This window comes from Liolophura sinensis, chromosome 9, assembly GCF_032854445.1.
Source record: "Liolophura sinensis isolate JHLJ2023 chromosome 9, CUHK_Ljap_v2, whole genome shotgun sequence".
NCBI lineage: Eukaryota > Metazoa > Mollusca > Polyplacophora > Chitonida > Chitonidae > Liolophura > Liolophura sinensis.
This window is the reverse complement of record NC_088303.1, coordinates 1,375,259-1,400,219: the sequence shown is the minus strand read 5'-3', so window position 1 is coordinate 1,400,219 and position 24,961 is coordinate 1,375,259. Positions and strand designations below refer to the sequence as shown.

Below are 24,961 nucleotides of genomic sequence, written 5' to 3'. Positions count from 1 at the left end.
AGACACAATTGTAATGTCACGCCAGTGACTGAATTGAGCGATAGCAAAGTCAGTGAATTATCAGCATGGTAAAATGCTGTTATAAGCACACATGTCCATGGCATGACAAATGTGTTCTTCAGTTACAACACAACAGTTAGAAATTCGGACGTCTCGCCGTTTTGTAGATAGGCATTTCATATGTCTATATCGAATCACCGCAAGCTGTTTTGGAAAATATTGTCTGTTACATTGTCCACATTCTGGTACCAGCAAATGCTCGGTTTCCGAATTTTGGAGATGGTTTAACTTACCTTAGTGTTATGCGGTACTGCTCACTCTGTTTTCAAATCATGAAGTACACTTGCAACACGTCCCACCATTACCTTTATTTCACAATAGCTGGGACCGAAAATAGCTAAAGCCAGTAACTTCTTTATAAAGAAGGAGAAAATTTTAAATTTTTGGTTACTGCGTTCGAATGTTCCTCCTCGTTAACACCAGGTAAAACCGTTTTCAGTATTGCTTCATGACATCTTTATCTGCTGTTCTGTGTTCTGTCAGTTTACAGTGTTGCTTGATGCCATCTTTATCTGTTGTTCTGTCCCTTTACAGTATTGTTTGATGAAATGTTTGTTTGTTGCCCGGTATTCTGTCGGTTTACAGTATTGCTTGGTGACATTTTTATCTGTTGTTCTGTGTTCTGTCGGTTTACAGTATTGCTCGGTGCCATCTTTGTCTGTTGTTCTGTGTTCTGTCGGTTTACAGTATTGTTTGATGAAATGTTTAGTTGTTGCCCTGTGTTCTGTCGGTTTTCAGTATTCCTTGATGACATCTTTATCTGCTGTTCTGTGTTCTGTCTGTTTACAGTATTGCTTGGTGACATCTTTATCTGCTGTTCTGTGTTCTGTCAGTTTACAGTATTGCTTGGTGCCATCTTTATCTGCTGTTCTGTGTTCTGTCAGTTTACAGTATTGTTTGGTGAAATGTTTAGTTGTTGCCCTGTGTTCTGCCTGTTTATAGTGTTGCTTGATGACATCTTTATCTGTTATTTGTTTACAGTATTGCTTGGTGACATCTTTATCTGCTGTTCTGTGTTCTGTCAGTTTACAGTATTGTTTGGTGACATCTTTACCTGTTGTTCTGTGTTCTGTCGGTTTACAATATTGTTTGATGAAATGTTTAGTTGTTGCCCTGTGTTCTGTCGGTTTACAGTATTGCTTGATGACATTTTTATCTGTTGTTCTGTGTTCTGTCCCTTTACAGTATTGTTTGGTGAAATGTTTGGTTGTTGCCCGGCGTTCTGTCGGGTTACAGTATTGCTTGATGACGTTTTTATCTGTTGTTCTATGTTCTGTGCCTTTACAGTATTGCCTGGTGAAATGTTTAGTTGTTGCCTGGCGTTCTGTCAGTTTACAGTATTGCTTGGTGACATCTTTATCTTTTGTCCTGTGTTCTGTCGGTTTTCAGCACTATCTCTGGTCTAGACTTCTCAAAATAATCTGCCACTTCAACAAAGCCCTCAAGGACAGTCGACAGGTTGTCATTTTCTGGATCTATCTTAATCTCCAGGTTAAAAAGGCGATTCAGAGTAAGTCAAAATGCTTATAAAGACACCAGAGATACGATAGCAAATATTCTTTAAACGCAATACTGTTCTGAAATATGACATCAGATACAACACCATTCTTAGTAGGCCTACACAATGTTATTTTGAGATACAAATAATATAATAGACCATGTTGTTCTGAGACAAGAGAGCAAATAGGAAACTGTTCCTAATATAGGCCTAACTTATTGCTCTGAGATAGGAAATCATAAATGAAACTATGTTATTCGCTGTGTAATTTCGCTGAGAAAAGATAGTCGATACGAAACTATTCTTAACACACCTTGTTATTCTGAGATACGATAACAAATTCGAACGTATACATAACAGACCAGGATAGTAGAGATGAAACCATTCTTAATGCGCACTGTTGTTATGAGATACTCCCTCGGATACGAACCATTTGAATAGAACATATCATTATGAGATAGGAAACATGTAGCAACGACAAAAGTATTCTTAATACACAATGTTTTTTTAGATGCGATAGCAGATATTACACACCGTGTTGTTCTAAGATAAGACAGCAGGGATGAAACCATTGCTAATACACCTCGTTGTTCTGATACAAGACAGTTTATATGAAACCTTTCACAGTTTCTTTTACATTTATTTATTTATTATTTATTTTATTTGATCAGTGTTTAACGTTGTACTAAAGAAGTTCTAACACCTTGTTAAATTCTTTTTAACTGGCAAATTAGGTAAATTTAAGTGTTATTTAAAATGATGCAAAATGTGGAATACTGTAAAATGAGAGTAGATATATTGTATAGTATAAATATTGTTTGCTGTTGTAAAATGTATGTCGAACACCATGAAGTGTTAATTTGTCACAAGACAGTGCTAGAACACCATAACGTGTTAATTTGTCACAAGACACTGCTAGAACACCATAACGTGTTAATTTGTCACAAGACAGTGCTACAATACCATAACGTGTTAATTTGTCACAAGACACTGCTAGAACACCATAACGTGTTAATTTGTCACAAGACAGTGCTGCAACACCATAATGTGTTAATTTGTCAAAAGACAGTGCTACAACACCATAACGTGTTAATTTGTCACAAGACAGTGCTGCAATACCATAACGTGTTAATTTGTCACAAGACAGTGCTACAATACCATAACGTGTTAATTTGTCACAAGACAGTGCTACAATACCATAACGTGTTAATTTTTCACACCTACAATACCATAACGTGTTAATTTGTCACAAGACAGAGCTACAATACCATAACGTAATCTTAATGTCATTTACATCTACGAACCTCCAGAAATACATCCATTTTCTTCTTTTCATATATCAGAAAAAACAGGCATATCATCGGAGATCAAAATCGTTCTGCAGAATCGCCTACTGGTTGTTAACAAACTTCCACAAGATCTGCTGTTTTGGGTTGAAGTCGCAAAGTAAGTTGTTTTTACCTCTTAGAGCTATCTGGTACAGAACAACTTGATATTGATATGATCTTTTGATGTGTTCTTTTCCCATTTTCAAGAAATACCCCAAAACAGGCAAATGTCACTGGACAGGCCATGGATAAAGTTTGTCTGCAACAAGGTTTACATGTACTTTTGTATGTTTTAATATCTTCTTTATGATTGAATCAAATGCTGTCAAAGAGTGAATTTCAGTTGGATTTTTATAGTAAGGTTATTGTTCATATTGATATTGTTTGCATGTCAGTTGTGTGAGGTAAAGTTGGAGGAAATTCTTGTCTACTTGTGTAATACCAAAGATACAAGATCCATTCTAACCCACCTCATGATCGTGTAAAACACAATGTCGTCACCTACAAAGATCCATTCTAACCCACATAATGATCATGTAAAACACAATGTCGTCACTTACAAAGATCCATTCTAACCCACATAATGATCGTGTAAAACACAATGTCGTCACTTACAAAGATCCATTCTAACCCACCTAATGATCGTGTAAAACACAATGTCCGTCACTTACAAAGACCCATTCTAACCCACCTAATGATCGTGTAAAACACAATGTCGTCACTTACAAAGATACATTCTAACCCACCTGATGATCGTGTAAAACACAATGTCGTCACCTACAAAGATCCATTCTAACCCACATAATGATCGTGTAAAACACAATGTCGTCACTTACAAAGATCCATTCTAACCCACCTGATGATCGTGTAAAACACAATGTCGTCACTTACAAAGACCCATTCTAACCCACCTAATGATCGTGTAAAACACAATGTCGTCACTTACAAAGATACATTCTAACCCACCTAATGATGGTGTAAAACACAATGTCGTCACTTACAAAGATCCATTCTAACAAACCTAATGATCGTGTAAAACACAATGTCGTCACCTACAAAGATCCATTCTAACCCACCTAATGATGGTGTAAAACACAATGTCGTCACTTACAAAGATCCATTCTAACCCACATAATGATCGTGTAAAACACAGTCTTCACTTACAAAGACCAATTCTAACCCACATAATGATCGTGTAAAAACACAATGTCGTGACTTACAAAAATCCATTTTCACCCACCTAATGATGGTGTAAAACACAATATCGTTACTTACAAATACCAATTCTAACCCACCTGATGATCGTGTAAAACACGATGTCGTCACTTACAAAGGCCAATTCTAACCCGCCTAATGATCGTGTAAAAACACAATGTCGTCACTAACGAAGATCCATTTTCACCCACCTAATGATGGTGTAAAACACAATGTCGTTACTTACAAAGACCAATTCTAACCCACCTAATGATCGTGTAAAACGCAATATCGTCGCTTACAAAGACCAAATCTAACCCGCCTAATGATCGTGTAAAAAACAATGTCTTCACTTATAATTATTTTACTTTTACGTATACAGTATTCTCTCATTGTTAAAATTTTGTGATTTTGTTTATAGTATGTACACTGAGACCACAAAATATCTAATCTAACATCAAAAGCATGTTTTTTTTATAATTTCTAAATCTCCAGTGCCGTAGAACTATACATTATCATTATGGTCCAAACAAGTCTTCGGATCCATATCTGACTGCATTTAGGCCATTGGCAGGCTTATGTATTACTAACCTTCCTGATCACTTCAGTGGGTATTGCCCCGGGAGGGCTTTCCCAATTACCTGTACACTCTTCTGCCGAACGGGTTTGAAAACAATTTTTAAGAACGGTACATATACATTTATTAGAAAATCATAACACCATTCATGCCTTGGGGTATTATGGCTGCTCTGCTCCAGATATACAGAAATGGTGAACGGCATATGTAAACCTGGCAGGTTCTTAATTCTGGCCACATTCTGTTTTACCAGATACACAGAAATGGTGAACGGCATATGTAAACCTGGCACGTTCTTCATTTCTGACCACATTCTGTTTTTACCAGATACACAGAAATGGTGAACGGCATATGTAAACTTGGCACGCTCTTCATTCTGACCACATTCTGTTTTACCAGATACACAGAAATGGTGAACGGCATATGTAACCTGGCACGTTCTTCATTCTGACCACATTCTGTTTTACCAGATATACAGAAATGGTGAACGGCATATGTAAACCTGGCACGTTTTTCATTCTGACCACATTCTGTTTTACCAGATATACAGAAATGGTGAACGGCATATGTAAACCTGGCACGTTCTTCATTCTGACCACATTTCTGGTTTTGCCAGATATACAGAAATGGTGAACGGCATATGTAAACCTGGCACGTTCTTCATTCTGACCACATTCTGTTTTACCAGATATACAGAAATGGTGAACGGCATATGTAAACCTGGCACGTTCTTCATTCTGACCACATTCTGTTTTACCAGATATACAGAAATGGTGAACGGCATATGTAAACCTGGCACGTTCTTCATTCTGACCACATTCTGTTTTACCAGATATACAGAAATGTTTGAACGGCGTATGTAAACCTGGCACGTTCTTCATTCTGACCTCATTCTGTTTTACCAGATATACAGAAATGGTGAACGGCATATGTAAACTTGGCACGTTTTTCATTCTGACCACATTCTGTTTTACCAGATATACAGAAATGGTGAACGGAATATGTAAACCTGGCACGTTCTGCATTCTGACTACATTCTGTTTTACCAGATATACAGAAATGGTGAACGGCATATGTAAACCTGGCACGTTCTTCATTCTGAGCACATTCTGTTTTACCAGATATACAGAAATGGTAAACGGCATATGTAAACCTGGCACGTTCTTCATTCTGACCCACATTCTGTTTTACAAGATACACAGAAATGGTGAACGGCATATGTAAACCTGGCACGTTCTTCATTCTGACCACATTCTGTTTTACCAGATATACAGAAATGGTGAACGGCATATGTAAACCTGGCACGTTCTTCATTCTGACCACATTCTGTTTTACCAGATACACATAAATGGTGAACGGCATATGTAAACCTGGCACGTTCTTCATTCTGACCACATTCTGTTTTACCAGATATACAGAAATGGTGAATGGCATATGTAAACCTGGCACGTTCTTCATTCTGACCACATTCTGTTTTACCAGATACACAGAAATGGTGAACGGCATATGTAAACCTGGCACGTTCTTCATTCTGACCACATTCTGTTTTACCAGATATACAGAAATGGTGAACGGCATATGTAAACCTGGCACGTTTTTCATTCTGACCACATTCTGTTTTACCAGATACACAGAAATGGTGAACGGCATATGTAAACCTGGCACGTTTTTCATTCTGACCAAGACGGATGAGGAGATTCTGAAAGTCAAAGCATAATCAGCTGTTTTCTCAACTCTGATATCCAGCCAAAGTTACAGGTAAGGGGAGTTTCAAACTTCATTTCGGTAAGTTCACATACTTCTTCGTAACTATCTTACCTGTATGCATAACTTCACATCTTTGTAACGATCCAAGGTGTATGCGTGAGTTCACGCATTCTCCTTTTCAATTTTCTGGCGTGTATACGTTAGTTTACACCTTCTCCTTTACAACTTTCTGATGTGTATGCGTGAGTTCACACCTCCTTTAGAACTATCTGACGTGTATGCGTGGGTTTACACCTTTTCCTTTACATCTGTCTGACGTGTATACCTAAGTTCACACCTTCTACTTTACAACTGTTTGACGTGTATACATGAGTTCACACCTTCTCCTTTACAGCTGTCTGACGTGTATATTTGAGTTTGCACCTTCTCCTTTACAACTTTCTGACATGTATACGTCAGTTTACACCTTATCCTTTACCACTTCCAGAAGTGTATACGTGAGATCACACCTTATTCTTTACAACTGTTTGACGTGTTTACCTCAGTTCACACCTTCTCCTTTACAACTGTTGACGTGTACACGTGAGTTCACCTAAAAAAGGCACATAGGATATATAGTTGAACTTCACACCACATAAGAATATAGGATATATTGTTGAACTTTAAACCATATAGGTGCATGGGATATATTGCTAAACTTCACACCACATAGGCATATAGGATGTATTGCCGAACTTCACACCACATAGGCACATATGATATATTCCTTAACTTCACACCATATAGGCACATATGATGTATTTGTAAACTTTACAGCACATGGGAACATAGGATATATTGCTGAACTTCACACCACGTAGGCATAGAGGATATATTGCTAAACTTCACACCACATAGGCACATAGATTGCATCACTAGACTTCACACCACATAGGGACATAGTATGTATTGCTGAACTTCACAACACATAGACACATAGGATATGTTGCTGAACTTTACACCACATAGGCATATAGGATGTATTGCCGAACTTCACACCACATAGGCACATATGATATATTTGTAAACTTTACAGCACATGGGCACATAGGATATATTGCTGAACTTCACACCACGTAGGAATATAAGATATATTGCTGAACTTCACACCATATAGGCACGTATGATATAGTTGAAAACTTTACAGCACATAAGATCATAGGATATATTGCTGAACTTTACACCATATAGGCACATAGGTTGTATTGCTAGACTTTACACACATAGGCATATAGAATGTACTGCGGAACTTCAGACCACATAGGCACATAAGATATGTTGCTGAACTTCACACCACATAGGCATATAGAATGTACTGCGGAACTTCAGACCACATAGGCACATAAGATATGTTGCTGAACTTCACACCACATAGGCATATAGAATGTATTGCCGAACTTCAGACCACATAGGTATATAGGATATATTGCTGAACTTCACACCACATATGCATACAGGATATATTATTAAAGTTTACACAACATAGCCACATAGAATATATTTCTGGACTTTACACCACAAAGGCGAATAAGATATATTCCTGAACTTCACACCACTTAGGCACACAGGACCTATTGGTGAGTTTCACACCACATAGACACATAGGATATATTGCTGAACTTCACACCACAAAGGCACACAGGATGTATTGCTAAACTTAACACCACATAAGCACTTAGGATATATTGCTGAACTTCACACCATAAAGGCACATATGATATATTGTTAAACTTTACAGCACATAGGTACAAAGCATATATTGCTAAACTTCACACCACATAAGCACATATGATATATTGCTGAACTTCACACCACGTAGGGACATAGGATATATTGTTGAAGTTTACACCACATAGGGACAGAGGATGTATTGCTGAACTTCACACCATATAGGCACATATGATATTTTTGGAAACTTTACACAACATACGCACATAGAATATATTGCTGAACTTCACACCATATAGGCACGTATAATATAGTTAAAAACTTTACAGCACATGGGATATATTGCTGAACTTCACACCACATAGGCACATAGGTTGCATCGCTAGACTCCACACCACATAGGGACATAGATTTTATTGCTAGACTTCACACGACATACACACATAGGATATATTGCTAAACTATTCACCGCATACGCATAAAGGAGGTATTGCCGAACTTTACACCACATAGGCACATATGATATATTTGTAAATTTTACAGCACATGGGCACATAGGATATATTGCTGAACTTTACACCACGTAGGCATTTAAGATATATTGTTAACTTCACACCATATAGGCACGTATGAAATAGTGGAAAACAGCACAAAGGAACATAGGATGTATTGCAGAACCTCACACCACATGGGCACATAGGTTGTATTGCTAGACTTTACACCACATAGGCATATAGAATGTATTGCCGAACTTCAGACCACATAGGTACATATGATATATTGCTGAACTTCAAACCACATAGGCATACAGGATATATTATTAAAGTTTACACCACATAGCCACATAGAATATATTTATAAACTTCACACCACAAAGACACACAGAATGTATTGCTAGACCTTACACTACACAAGCACTTAGGGTATATTGCTGAACTTCACACCACATAACCACATACAATATACTGCTGAATCTCACACCACATAGGCACATAGCATATATTGCTGAACTTCACACCATATAGGTACATATAATGTATTTGGAAACTTTACAGCACATGAGCACATGGGATATATTGCTGAACTTAACACCATATAGGCACATATGACATTTTTGGAAACTTCACACCACATACGCACATAGAATATATTTGTAAAGTTTACAGCACATAGGCACATAGGAAATATTGCCGAAGTTCACAAAACATGGGCATATTGGATATATTGCTGAACTTCACACCATATAGGTATAAAAGATAGTTTATTAAAGTTTACAGCACATAGCCACATAGAATATATTTCTGGACTTCCCACCACAAAGGCGAATAAGATATATTGCTGAACTTTACACCACGTAGGGACATACAACATATTTTTGAAGTTTAAACCAAATAGGGACTTAGGATGTATTGCGGAACTAAACCCCACACGGGCACATAGGGTATATTGTTGAACTTCACACCACATGGGCACATAGGATGTATTGCGGAACTTCACACCACATGGGCACATAGGGTATATTGTTGAACTTCACACCACATGGACACATGGAATATATTGCTGAATTTCGCCCCACATAGGCACATAAAATATATCGTTTATCTTCACACCACACAGACACATACAATATATTGCTGCTCTTTACAGCACATAGTCACATATGATATATTGCTGAACTTCAAACCACAAAGGGGACATAGTATGTATTGCTGAACTTCATAGCACCTAGACACATACGATATATTGCTGAACTTCACACGATTTAGGCATATATGATACATTTGTAAATTTTACAACACATATGTATATAGGATTTATTGGCGAACTTCACACCACATAGGCACATAGTATGTATTGCTGAATTTTACTTCACATAGCCACATAGGATGTATTGCTGAACTTTACACCACATAGACACATACAATATATTGCTGAACATCTCGCCACATAGACACATAGGATATATTGGTGAACTTCACACCACATAGACACATACGACTTATTGCTGAAATTTACACCACATAGGCACATACGATGTATTGCCAAACTTCACACCACATGGGCACATAATATATATTGCTGACCTTCACTCCATATAGGTATATAGGTAATATTGTTGAACGTGACACCACATAGGCATATAGGATACATATATAAAGTTTGCATTACATAGCCACATATGAGATATTTCTGGACATCACGCCTCATGGGCGTGTAGGGTATATTGGCGAAATTCCCACCACATAGGCACATAGGATGTATTTGCTTGACTTCACACCACATAGGCATATATTATATATTGATGAACGTCACACCACCTAGTCAAAAGCATATTTTGCTGAACTTTAGATCCAATGGGTACATGGGTTTTATTGATGAACTTTCCACTACATTGGCATATAGTAGACATTGCTGCTTTTCACACCACATAAGCGCATAGGATATATTGCTGAACTTTAAACCACATAGACACATAGGATATATTGCTGCTTTTCACACCACACAGGTACATAGGATATATTGCTGAACTTCATCCAACATAGTCACATAGGAGTTATTTCTTGACTTGTCTTGTATTACGCATATAGGCACATATTATGTATTGCTGAAGTTCACACCCCATAGACACACAGGATGTATTGCCGAACTTCACACCACATAGGCACATGATATATTTCTGAACTTCACACCATATAGGCACATATGATATATTGTTAAACTTTACAGCACATAGGTACATATGATATATTGCTGAACTTCCCACCACATAGGCACATATAATATATATGTAAACTTCACACCACATAGGCATATAGGATATATTATTGAAGTTTACACCACATAGCCACATAAAATATATTTCTCGACTTCACATCACAAAGTCGAATAAGATATATTGCTGAACTTCACACCACATAGACACAAAGGATATATTGCTGAACTTTAAACCAACAAGGCAGATAGGAAATATTGTTGAACTTTAAACCACGTAGGGACATTGGATGTATTTAAAGAAATTTACACCACATAGACACATAGGATATATTGCTTAGCTTCACACCACAGACAAATAGGATATATTGCTGAACTTCACACTATACAGGCACATATGATATATTTGTAAACTTTACGGGACGGTAAAGAGGATATATTGCTGAACTACACACCACATGGGCATATAGGATATAATAATAAAGTTTACACCACATAGCACCACATTACACCACATATAAGAGATATTTCCGGACTTCACACCACATAGGCACATGGGCTTTATTGATGAACTTCACACCACATAGGCATATAGGAAATATTGCTACATCTCAGACTACATCGGTATATAGGATATATTGCCGAACTTCGCCCCACATAGGCACATAAAATATATTGCTGAATTTTACACCACATAGACACATAGGATATATTGCTGCTCTTCACACCACTTAGGTACAGAGGATATATTGTTGAACATTATCCCACATAGGCACATAGGAGTTATTTCTTGACTTTACACCACATGGGTACATATGTATTGCCGCTCTTTACACCACATAGGCACATAGGATATTTTGCTGAACTTCTGAACTTGGATGTATTGTCGAACTTCACACCACATAGGCACGTATGATATATTGTTAAACTTTACACCACATACGTACATAGAAGATATTGCTGAACTTCACACCACATAGGCATATAGGATATATTATTAAAGTTTACACCACATATGCACATAGGATATATTTCTGGACTTCACACCACAAAGGCGAATAAGATATATTGGTGCACTTTACACCATATAGGCACGTATGATTTAGTTGAAAACTTTACAGCACATAGGTACATAGGATGTATTGCTGAACTTCACAGCACATAGGCACATAGGTTGCATTGCCGAACTTCACACCACATAGGGACATAGTACGTAATGCTAAACTTTCCACCACACAGGTACATAGGATATATTGCTGAAATTCACCCCACAAAGGCACATAGGTGATATTTTTTGGCTTTACACAACATAGGCACATTTTGTGTATTGCTGAAGTTCACACCACATACGGACATACGATATATTTCTGAACTTCACACCATATAGTCACATATGATAAATTGTTAATCTTCACACCATATAGGTACATAGGATTTATTTCTAAACTTCACACCACATAGGCACGAACAATATATATGTAAACTTTAAAGCACATGGGCACATGGGATATATTCCTGAACTTCAGACCACGTAGGCATGTAGGATATATTGCTGATCTAAACACCATATAGGCACGTATGATATAGTTGAAAACTTTACAGCACATAGCTACATAGGATATATTGCTAAACTTCACACCACATAAGCACGTAAGTTGCATTCCTGATCTTAACACCACACAAGGACCTACTCTGTATTGCTGAACTTCACACCACATAGACACTTAGGATACATTGCTGAACTTCACACCACATAGAGAAATAGGATATATTGCTGAACTTCACACCACGTAGGGACATAGGATATATTGTTGAAGTTTACACCACAATGGGACAAAAGATGTATTGCTGAACATCACATCACATAGATATATAGAATGTATTGCCGAACTTTACACCACATAGGCATATAGAATGTATTGCCAAACTTCACACCATATAGGCACATATTATATATTTTTGGACTTTACACCATACAGGCACATGATATATTTTTTTACTTTACAGCACATCTGTACATAGAATATATTGCTGAACTTTACACCACATAGGCATATAGGATTTGTTAATAAAGTTTACACCAGAAAGTCACATAGAATATATTTCTGGACTTCACATTACATAGGTGAATAAGATATATTGCTGAACTTCACACCACATAGACACAAAATACGTATTGGTGAATTTTACACCACATAGACACATAGGATATATTGCTAAACTTCACACCCCATAGGCACATAGGATGTATTGCTAAACTGCACACCACATAAGCACTTAGGATATATTGCTGAACTTCACACCATAAAGGCACATATGATTTTTTGCTGAACACACCACGTAGACACATAACATGTATTCCCAAATTTTACACCACATAGTCACATGGGATATATTGCTGAACTTCATACCATATAGGCACATATGATATATTTGTAAACTTTACAGCACATATTTACATAAGATATATTGCTGAACTTCACACCACATAGGCACATAATTTGCATTGCTGAACTTCACACCACATAGAGAAATAGGTTATATTGCTGAACTTTACACCACATAGGCATATAGCTATATTGCTGAACTTTACACCACATAGGCACATACGATGTTTTGCCAAATTTTCACCATATAGGGACATAGTATGTATTGCCGAACTGCACACCATATAGGCACATATGATATTTTTGTAAATTTTACAGCACATAGGTACATAATATATATTGCTGAATCTCACACCACATAGGCATATAGGATATATTAATAAAGCTTACACCACATAGCAACATAAGAGATATTTCTGGACTTATATGATATTTTTGTAAACTTTACAGCACATAGGTACATAGGATATATTACTGAACTTCACACCACATAGGCATATAGCTATATTGCTGAACTTTACATCAAATGGGCACATGGGTTTTTTTGATGAACTTCTTACCACATAGGCATATTGGAGATATTGCTGCTCCTGACACCACATAGGTACATAGGATATATTGCTGAATCTCACACCACATATGCATATAGGATATATTAATAAAGTTTACACCACATAGCAACATAAGAGATATTTCTGGACTTATTTGATATTTTGTTAACTTTACACCTCATAGGCGCATAGGGTGTATTGCTGAACTTCACACCACATAGGCATATAGCATATATTGCTGAACTTTACATCAAATGGGCACATGGTTTTATTGATGAACTTCATACCACATTGGGATATTGGAGATATTGCTGCTCCTGAGACCACATGGGTAGATGGGATATATTTGCGAACTTCGCCCCACATAGGCACATAAAATATATTGCTAAAGTTCACACCACATGGGCACATAGAATATTTTGCTGAACTTCACCCAACATAGTCACATAGGAGATATTTCTTGACTTCACACCACATAGGCACATATTATGTATTGCTGCCTTCAGAATGACATGCCAAACAGATGATAAAAACAGAATGACATGCCAAACAGATAAGAAAAACATCACTTAACAAACTGAAGATAACGAGCACATATAGAAAGTGTCTGGTACAAAATTAGTGAGTCTCAGAAATTTTTAAACTCTCCCTTATTTTTGAACGTGTGGCAAAGATGTTCCTGAGACACTTTAAGATGAGGAAGATGTATTTACTTATGCTTTATGATTGTTGACCAGGTGAATGTGACCCAGGAAGTGGCGTCTAACGTGATAGCAATGCTGGTCACCCGTGGACCCACCCGCAGTATGTTCCACGAAGCCATCATGTCCATCTTTCCGATATTGTTCCATTACTTCAAAAAGTAAGCTTACTTTTCATATTTCACTGTGATATAAGGTAATGGTCTGCGCCACGTAATGGTTACAATGACCCAGGAGCCCCTCACTAATGCGGTCGCTGTGAGTTCAAGGCTAGCTCCTGCTGGCTTCCTCTCCGGCCGTTCGTGAGAAGGTGTTGAAGCAACCTGCGAACGGTCGTAGGTTTCCGCCGGGCTCTGGTTTCTTTCCACCATAATGCTGACCGCCGTCGCATAGCACCAATCAATAAGAACTGTATATCGTTATCTATTTTATTTGTATGTTTTGCTCTGTAATCCATCAGTTAGCCACCGATCCATTGATATAACACGAAGAACTCTATTGTACATTGTGCTCTGTATTCCATCAGTTAGCCACCGATCCATGGATATAACACGAAGAGCTCTATTGTACATTGTGCTCTGTATTCCATCAGTTAGCCACCGATCCATTGATATAACACAAAGAGCTCTATTGTACATTGTACTCTGTATTCCATCAGTTAGCCACCGATCCATTGATATAACACAAAGAGCTCTATTGTACATTGTGCTCTGTATTCCATCATTTAGCCACCAATCCATTGATATAACACAAAGAGCTCTATTGTACATTGTGCTCTGTATTCCATCAGTTAGCCACCGATCCATTGATATAACACAAAGAGCTCTATTGTACATTGTGCTCTGTATTCCATCAGTTAGCCACCGATCCATTGATATAACACAAAGAGTCAAAGAGTTCTGTTATACATTGTGCTCTGTATTCCATCAGTTAGCCACCGATCCATTGATATAACACAAAGAGCTCTATTGCATATTGTGCTCTGTATTCCATTAGCTCGCGACCGACCCATTGATATAACACAAAGATCTCTTTTGTATATGGTCTATTGCACATTGTGCTCTGTATTCCATCAGTTAGCCACCGAACCATTGATATAACACAAAGATCTCTTTTGTATATTGTGCTCTGTATTCCATTAACTGGCCGCCGATCCATTGATATAACACACAAAGCTCTATTGAGTATTTTGCTCTGTATTCCATTTGTTAGCCACCGAACCATTGATATAACACAAAGAGCTCTAACACTTATGCGATGTATATAGAAACACAGGCAATTACTTTGCGTTTTTTTCCAAGTTGTTGCGAAGAATATGGATTAAAGGAAGATGACACGAACTTAGACGAAGTGCTAGAGAAAATAATGGCAGAGTTAGACGAATTAAAAACACCCGATTCGCATGGGACGCCACACAGAGAAAAAGAATTTCCCGACTACTTGAAAACCCAGCCGGCTGATATCCAGAGGATAATGGGCCCACGAGGTAAATAGACTTACACAGATTAAGATCTCTGATATGTATGCATCTGTAATTTCTGTGTATGTATTGGTCTCGCGACGCCTCGTGTGAGCTGAGTTACCTCGTGTCCAGTGAACAACCTGTATAGTGGAGCCGTTAAAATGTTGAAAGTAAAACAGCAAGTAGGGCTTCAACGCAAGACATCATGGTTTTAGGCCGAATGTACCCTTATAATGTTCAACTTTGTGCTCAAAGCTGATTCAACTCAAGACTTAAATTCCCTTTTAAGTGCTTCACGTTCAGCATGGAGTTGGAAGAAGACTCGAAGATTGTTGTTATTGAGGGAAAACTGGCAGCATAACGCGAGTCATTTTTGTTGGTGCATATCTTTCTCGGGACTGTTATTAACCATTTAGTAACGGAGAAGTGATGTAATAATACTCAAGGTAAAATTCGAGTCACACTCTGCCAAACTGATAAATGATAACTTTGGTTATTGCACGAATGCAAATTAAAAAAACTCTAATTTGAACAGAAATAAGTTATAAAATTATGATAGATTAACTGGAAAAAAGTATCAACTGATTTGAAAGTTTTATTCTTTTCCAAAACTGAAAATCTCCAAAATTAAAATCAAACTCATAAACGACTGTTCCCTATTTTATAACCCCAGTCTTTGAGCATATCGAAGTTGACAATGATAGATACGTGTGCGAGTTTTAGATACGAGTGTGAGTTTGAGACACTAGTGTGAGTGTTGAGATACGAGTGTGAGATTGAGATACGAATGTGAGTTGGAAATGCAGGTGTGAGTTCGATTCGAGTACAGGAAAGAGGTGTGTAATGTTAGGGTGTTATTGTCGTTTGGATCTGCGCCTTTCAGCTTGTCCACGCTGTGGAACGCGAGGATCAACGTGTCAGTTCTGGCCATGTAACATTAAACCAAAACGATGGCTTTGAAATACTGTGTTGATGTTCTATTTTGGCATTCTGTCATCTGACAATATCAGTTTCTATAGGCTGTCTTTGTTGACTAAGAAAGTATTCATACGCTATGTACCTTTACTATGGAAGCTGGTTAAAGCCATAATCGTAACGAGGTACTGAAACTTTGACACGAGGCAATTACACAATGGCATGAGGCGAATACACGATGGCATGAGGCGATTATACGATGGAGTCAGGCAATCATACGATGGAATGAAGCGATTATACGATAACATTGGGCAATCATACGATGGCATAAGGCGATTACATGATGGCACGCGGCAATTACGGGACGGCGTGAGGCGAGTATACGATGGCGTCATGCAATCATACGATGGAATGAGGCGATCATACGATAGCATGGGGCTGTACCGGTTTCGTATGATGATTTTCTTCACTGACTGCCGTGCTGTACTGGTTTGGAAGGATGGTGTTCTTATTTGGATCCCGTGGTGTACCGGTTTGGTAAGATGGTGTTCTTAACTGGCTCTTTTGCTGTACGGGTATGCTACGATGGTGTTCTTAACTGGATCTCTTCCTGTACCGGTTTCGTAGAATGGTGTTTTAAACTGGCTCCCCTACTGTGTCGATTTCGTAGGATGGTGTTCTTAACTGGCTCTCTTGCTGTACCGGTACGTTACGTTAGTGTTCTTAACTGGCTGCCATGCTATACCGGTTTCGTAGGATGTTGTTCTTGACTGGCTGCCGTGCTGTACAGGTATGTTACGATGGTGTTCTTAACTGGCTCTCTTGCTGTACCAGTATGTTACGATGGTGTTCGTAACTTGCGTGCTGTGCCGATTTCGTAGGATGGTGTTCTTGACTGGCTCTCTTGCTGTACCAGTATGTTACGATGGTGTTGTTAACTGGCTGCCGTGCTGTATCGGTATGTTACGATGGTGTTCTTAAATGGCTCTCTTCCTGTACCGGTTTCGTAGGATGGTGTTTTTAACTGGCTGCCGTGCTGTACTGGTATGTTACGATGGTGTTGTTAACTGGCTGCCGTGCTGTTAACTCGCTGCCGTGCTGTACCGGTATGTTACGATGGTGTTATTAACTGGCTGCCTTGCTGTACCAGTATGTTACGATGGTGTTCTTAACTTGCGTGCTGTGCCGATTTCGTAGGATGGTGTTCTTGACTGGCTCTCTTGCTGTACCAGTATGTCACGATAGCGTTGTTAACTGGCTGCCGTGCTGTACCGGTATGTTACGATGGTGTTTTTAACTGGCTGCCGTGCTGTACCGGTATGTTACCATGGGGTTGTTAACTGGCTGCCTTGCTGTACCGGTGTGTTACGATGGTGTTTTTAACTAGCTGGCGTGCTGTACCGGTATGTTACGATGGTGTTTTTAACTGGCTGCCGTGCTGTATCGGCATGTTACGACGGTGTTTTTAACTGGCTGGCGTGCTGTACCGGTATGTTACGATGGTGTTGTTAACTGGCTGCCTTGCTGTACCGGTGTATTATGATGGTGTTGTTAACTGGCTGCCGTGCTGTACCGGTATGTTACCATGGTGTTGTTAACTGGCTGCAGTGCTGTACCGGTGTATTATGATGGTGTTGTTAACTGGCTGCAGTGCTGTACCGGTGTATTATGATGGTGTTGTTAACTGGCTGCAGTGCTGTACCGGTATGTTACGATGGTGTTTTTAACTGGCTGCCTTGCTGTACCGGTGTATTATGATGGTGTTGTTAACTGGTTGGCGTGCTGTACCGGTATGTTACCATGGTGTTGTTAACTGACTGGCGTGCTGTACCGGTGTATTATGACGGTGTTGTTAACTGGCTGCCGTACTGTACCGGTGTATTATGATGGTGTTGTTAACTAGCTGCCTTGCTGTACCGGTATGTTACGGTGGTGTTGTTAACTGGCTGCCTTGCTGTACCGGTATGTTACGATGGTGCTGTTAACTGGCTGCCTTGCTGTACCAGTATGTTACGATGGTGTTTTCAACTGACTGCCGTGCTGTACCGGTATGTTACAATGGTGTTGTTAACTGGCTGCCGTGCTGTACAGGTATGTTACGATGGTGTTGTTGACTGGCTGCCTTGCTGTACCGGTGTATTATGATGGTGTTGTTACCTGGCTGCCGTACTGTACAGGTATGTTACGATGGTGCTGTTAACTGGCTGCCTTGCTGTACCAGTATGTTACGATGGTGCTGTTAACTGGCTGTCGTGCTGTACCAGTATGTTACGATGGTGTTTTTAACTGGCTGCCTTGCTGTACCAGTATGTTACGATGGTGTTTTTAACTGGCTTCCGTGCTGTACCGGTATGTTACGATGGTGTCGTTAACTGGCTGCCGTGCTGTACCGGTGTATTATGATGGTGTTGTTAACTGGCTGGCGTGCTGTACCGGTATGTTACGATGGTGTTTTTAACTGGCTGCCGTGCTGTACCGGTATGTTACGATGGTGTTTTTAACTGGCTTCCTCGCTGTACCGGTGTGTTACGATGGTGTTTTTAACTGGCTGCCGTGCTGTACCGGTATGTTACGATGGTGTTGTTATTTGGCTTCCGTGCTGTACCGGTATGTTACCATGGTGTTGTTAACTGGCTGCCTTGCTGTACCGGTGTATTATGATGGTGTTGTTAACTGGCTGCCTTGCTGTACCGGTGTATTATGATGGTGTTGTTACCTGGCTGCCGTGCTGTAACGGTGTATTATGATGGTGTTGTTAACTGGCTGCCGTGCTGTACCGGTGTATTATGATGGTGTTGTTAACTGGCTGCAGTGCTGTACCGGTGTATTATGATGGTGTTGTTAACTGGCTGCCGTGCTGTAACGGTGTATTATGATGGTGTTGTTAACTGGCTGCCGTGCTGTACCGGTATGTTACGATGGTGTTTTTAACTGGCTGCCGTGCTGTACCGGTATGTTACGATGGTGTTATTAACTGGCTTCCTCGCTGTACCGGTGTGTTACGATGGTGTTTTTAACTGGCTGCCGTGCTGTACCGGTATGTTACGATGGTGTTGTTAACTGGCTTCCGTGCTGTACCGGTATGTTACCATGGTGTTGTTAACTGGCTGCCTTGCTGTACCGGTGTATTATGATGGTGTTGTTAACTGGCTGCCGTACTGTAACGATTTGATTCACTGGTACAGTTAATCTCTCCCTCTGAATATGATCACAAGGAATGTTAGAAAGGTTTCCAACGCCGATTTTCTTCACAGTAATGGTTACATATAGTTTTTATTTTATTCACCAGGGAGGTATTCTTCTGTAAATAATTAAATGGTAAGACTAGTCACTAACATTGAAGACATAAATTACAAAAAAGTGAATGAAAGACATAAGTTGTGTGGACGTGTGTATTTCTTTGGGGTTATAACTGATGTAGTTTTTCGGGTGTACAGGTGACGACTTTTCGGGGATATAACTGATAGAGTTTTCGGGTTTGCAAGTGACGATTTTTACGGGATATAACTGATTGAGTTTTCGGGGATATAACTGATTGAATTTTTCGGGTGTACAGAGGACGACTTTTCGGGGATGTAACTGATTGAGTTTTCGGGTGTGCAGGTGACGATTTTCAGGGGGGATATAACTGACTGAGTTTTCGAGGATATAACTGATTGAATTTTTCGGGTGTACAGACGATGACTTTTCGGGGATATAACTGATTGAATTTTTCGGGTGTACAGACGACGACTTTTCGGGGATATAACTGATTGAATTTTTCGGGTGTACAGATGACGACTTTTCGGGGATATAACTGATTCAGTTTTCTGGTGTGCAGGTGACGATTTTCAGGGGATATAACTGATTGAGTTTTCGGGGATATAACTGATTGAGTTTTCGGCTGTGCAGGTGACGATTTTCAGGGGATATAACTGATTGAGTTTTCGGATGTACAGGTGGCGACTTTTCGGGGATATAACTGATTGAATTTTTCGGATGTAGATGTGAAGACTTTTCGGGGATGTAACTGATTGAGTTTTTTGGGTGTACAGGTGACGATCTCTTTCGGATACAATTCTCCATCGCCAACGGTGTCCGAATGATCGTACCTATGGATCCCCGACACCGCACCACAACCTATGATGGCAGGCGGGGTACCATGTTCAGCCCATACAGCAGCAAGAAAACCGTCAAAGAGAAACCGTCCAAGGAAGTAAGCGGTGTTACGGCACGACCCAGGCATGGCAGTGTGGGTGGAAACAGGAGTAGACCATTCTCAATGCGGGCTTGTCCCTTAACGGCAACAAGCAGCGTGGAGTCTTTCAACCCTCCTCATCTATAAGAGGTGCTCCACTTTCAGCACTGAACTTACGTCATCGTTTGTTATTTTTTTGGGCGGGGAAGGGGGGTGAGACAGATTTATGAACATTGTTATGAGTTGATCTAGATCGATGATTATTAAGTAGCTATGTACGAATTCCATTCGTTGTTTCCAATAAACACTAACATTTAGCACTAATGCAGATGTTTATGAGTTTGTGGATCACCCTGCTTAATATATCCCCAGAGTCCTTGAAAAGAAATGTGACACAAAGGTTGCCTAAAGATATGGTCGACTTTCACAAAAATGTGCTGTCAGAAAGGCACCAGCCTTTGGCGAGTAATTGACCGACTTCACCAAATGTGACAACGGACATCCCCGACCTTTGGCGAACTGACCGACTTCACCAAGTGTGACACCGGACATCCCCGATCTTTGGCGAGTAACTGACCGACTTCACCAAATGTGACACGTTGGTTTACAGCCACAGAGCGAGTTCAGTATGGGTGTCATCGTGTTGAAGACTTGCAGTCAAAGTACAACTGATATGCATATTGTGAATAACGACAGCTTACAAACTACCATGGTGCAGGATCTGGATACTGATTTAATTCATTTGCCTCGAACATTTCTTGCCTGTTTCCGACATCATTGTACACTCTTGACTGCTTCTCTTTACATGAATCCGTCGTGATTTCTTACTTTATATACTTGCTTAATAGTTCTTTGGTTGTTGGTGTTGAACGTTGTTGTCGGATTCGAAACCTGGATTATATTAGGTGAATGCGTAAGGTCACTTGAACGATTGTTTTTGTTCTTTATTTGCCACAAGCACAGGAACCGAGAACATGGTAACCTTCTGTCTGACATGGTAACATTCTGTGTAACAAGGTAACCTTCTGTGTAATGTTTGAAAGACAAACTATTCTCATCAGCGCCACCACCACCAGTTGCCTTCTGAATCCAGTCATGGTGGATTTCTCCACGGCCCAGTTGTTCAAAAGTGTATTAGCAGTTAAGGCCCGTATTAACTTTAATTCGGACTAAAGTCCACATGATTTTGCATTAAGCCTGGCGCACACAACTGGCCCAATTTCACTTATATCCTGGTATATGCTATCGGAAAAGACGCTTGGTGATTTTAGATTTGTTCGAATCCGCTGCCTCCCCAGAATATTGAGGCATACGTGTTGAAACACCGCAATATATAAAACAGATGTAGTTTAATATGTGAATAGGATTCGTGAAACTATGAAAACCAACAAGTAGACTTGGCAAGCCTTTAAAGTGTACTCAAAGCCATGAATTAATCCCATCTGTAGCAATGTATCGTACAATAAAACTGTCTCCTGTTTACCTGAACAGTCGGTTGTGGTAACATGACTCCTGGATTCTATACAGTGGTACACTTTGTCTCTTTGCAGAATACTTCAAGATATATCACTGGCTAATCGTATTGAGTGATCTTGTAACAATATTTTACGGGCACACCCGTGGACTTTAAGGGGGTCTTTAAGCACAACCGCTGACGTGAAGATTTACGAAGCGATACCATCTCGCGAGCAGCAATTTGCCTGTTTAATTGAGCGCGTGAAACCCAAGTCACCTGTCTGTCATCAACGCCGAAAGAACGTCACAGGCAAACCTACCGTAGCAATATGAGGCCAGTGTAAACCTTCTCCTACGAATCACCACCATGTAAATAGGAATTAGTGGACAGGAGATGTCATAAAGACGTTTCAAGCTGTTTCGATTTCCCTGCTTTTTCCTATTGCGGGAACATTTCAATATGTTTCCTTGGGATCAATTTCAGTACAGTGAAGCAACGGTCAATACGAAGGCTTGAGCGCAGTGTCCACCTTGCTGACGAGAAGAAGAATGAGACCAGAATACTGTTATGGCTCTTGAAGAGTCCGTATAGGAGAAGATTAGATCATTTTGACCAGGTCTTTGTTCAGAAAACTGTCAACAACAACACGGACAGTGCAATTTAAAAAACCCATAATATGCTTACACAATGAAATTATCATATTGGACCTTGACACGGTGTACTTGTTTTAGTTGCTGATATAGGAAATTCTTATTACAAAATTGTTTTGAGAGCAAATTGGATCTTTTCGGTTTATTGAAAACAGGCATACGCAGCCTTAAAACCAAGAATTACATGAAAATTCCAGACATTTTTACGTCAAAAATTACTTAAACCAATATTTTTAACCCAAGACACACTCATAACCTTGCTTGACCATGACCTTGCTTGGTTTTATATAGCACTAATTACTACAGCTGCATATCATTTAGCTCCAGTTCACTTAACTCTTGATGATAGCCAAAGTAAAGTCATATAAATTGCAAATGGACTTTGAACTATTCTTTCCTTCCATCTCAAAATTCCGTTCACTATGATAAGCGGCAAATCATGGAGTCAGCTGCCGGCAAGTCTTCGTGTTTGTTGTGTGAACCTTATCTGATTACTGCTTGGTGACAAATCATGGAGTCAGCTGCCGGCAAGTCTTCGTGTTTGTTGTGTGAACCTTATCTGATTACTGCTTGGTGACAAATCATGGAGTCAGCTGCCTGTAAGTCTACGTGTTTGTTGTGTGAAACTTATCTGATTACTGCTTGGTGACAAATCATTGAGTCAGCTGCCTGTAAGTCTACGTGTTTGTTGTGTGAAACTTATCATTAGTGATTAGTGACAAATCATGGAGTGAGCTGCCGGTAAATCTATGTGTTTGTTGTGTGAAACTTATTTGATTACTGATTAGTGACAAATCATGGAGTGAGCTGCCGGTAAGTCTACGTGTTTGTTGTGTGAAACTTATCTGATTAGTGATTAGTGACAAATCATGGAGTGAGCTGCCGGTAAGTCTGTGTGTTTGTTGTGTGAAACTGTGTGTCCACGTGACCGTTGGAGGCAAACCATGGAGTCAGCCGCGGGTAAGTCTATCTGTCTGTTGTGTGAAACTGTGTGTCCACGTTAACATTGGAGGCAAACGATGGAGTCAGCTGCCGGTAAGTTTACGTGTTGATCTGTGAAACTGTGTGTCCACAATACCATTGGAGGCAAACGATGGAGTCAGCTGGCGATAAGTCTACGTCTTTGATCTGTAAAACTGTGTGTCCACGTCATCACTGGAGGCAAACGATGGAGTCAGCTGCCGGTAAGTGTACGTGTTTGTTGTGTGAAACTGTCTGATTAGCGATTAGCGAGAAATCATGGGGTCAATGTAAGTTTATGTTTGTTGTAGGAATCTTGTGAGTACTGATTAGCGGGAAATCATGGTGTCAGCTGCCGGTAAGTGTACGTGTTTGTTGTTTAAAAATGTCTGATTACTGATTAGCGGCAAATTATTGAGTCAGCTGCCGGTAAGTCTACGTGTTTGTTGTGTGAAACTATGTCTTCACGTTACCATTAGAGGCAAATCATTGAGTCAGCTGCCGGTATGTCTATATTTGTTTTATGAACTGTGTGAGTACATATTAGCCGCAAATCATGGAGTCACCTGCCGTTATGTCTATGTTTGTTGTATGAAACTGTCTGATTACAGATTAGCGGGAAATCATTAAGTCAGCTGCTGGTAAGTCTGCGTGTTTGTTGTGTGAAACTGTCCGATTACCCATTAGCGGGGAATCATTAAGTCAGCTGCTGGTAAGTCTGCGTGTTTCTTGTGTGAAACTGTCCGATTACCCATTAGCAGGAAATCATTAAGTCAGCTGCTGGTAAGTCTTGCGTGTTTCTTGTATGAAACTGTCCGATTACCGATTAGCGGGGAATCATTAAGTCAGCTGCTGGTAAGTCTGCATGTTTCTTGTGTGAAACTGTCCGATTACCGATTAGCGGGAAATCAATGAGTCA

General features: G+C 39.6%; 1 protein-coding gene across 1 annotated transcript; it reads left to right on the top strand.

Annotated features, from left to right (window-relative positions):
- Nucleotides 1–1,448: 1,448 nt before the first annotated feature.
- On the top strand, nt 1,449–21,176 carry LOC135474706 (uncharacterized). Its single transcript, XM_064754269.1, has 6 exons — nt 1,449–1,570; nt 2,902–3,004; nt 6,284–6,415; nt 14,459–14,583; nt 15,724–15,908; nt 20,834–21,176. The coding sequence occupies exons 4-6, from the start codon at nt 14,498–14,500 to the stop codon at nt 21,121–21,123; spliced, it is 561 nt and encodes a 186-aa protein (XP_064610339.1). The 5' UTR covers nt 1,449–1,570; nt 2,902–3,004; nt 6,284–6,415; nt 14,459–14,497; the 3' UTR covers nt 21,124–21,176.
- Nucleotides 21,177–24,961: the final 3,785 nt, after the last annotated feature.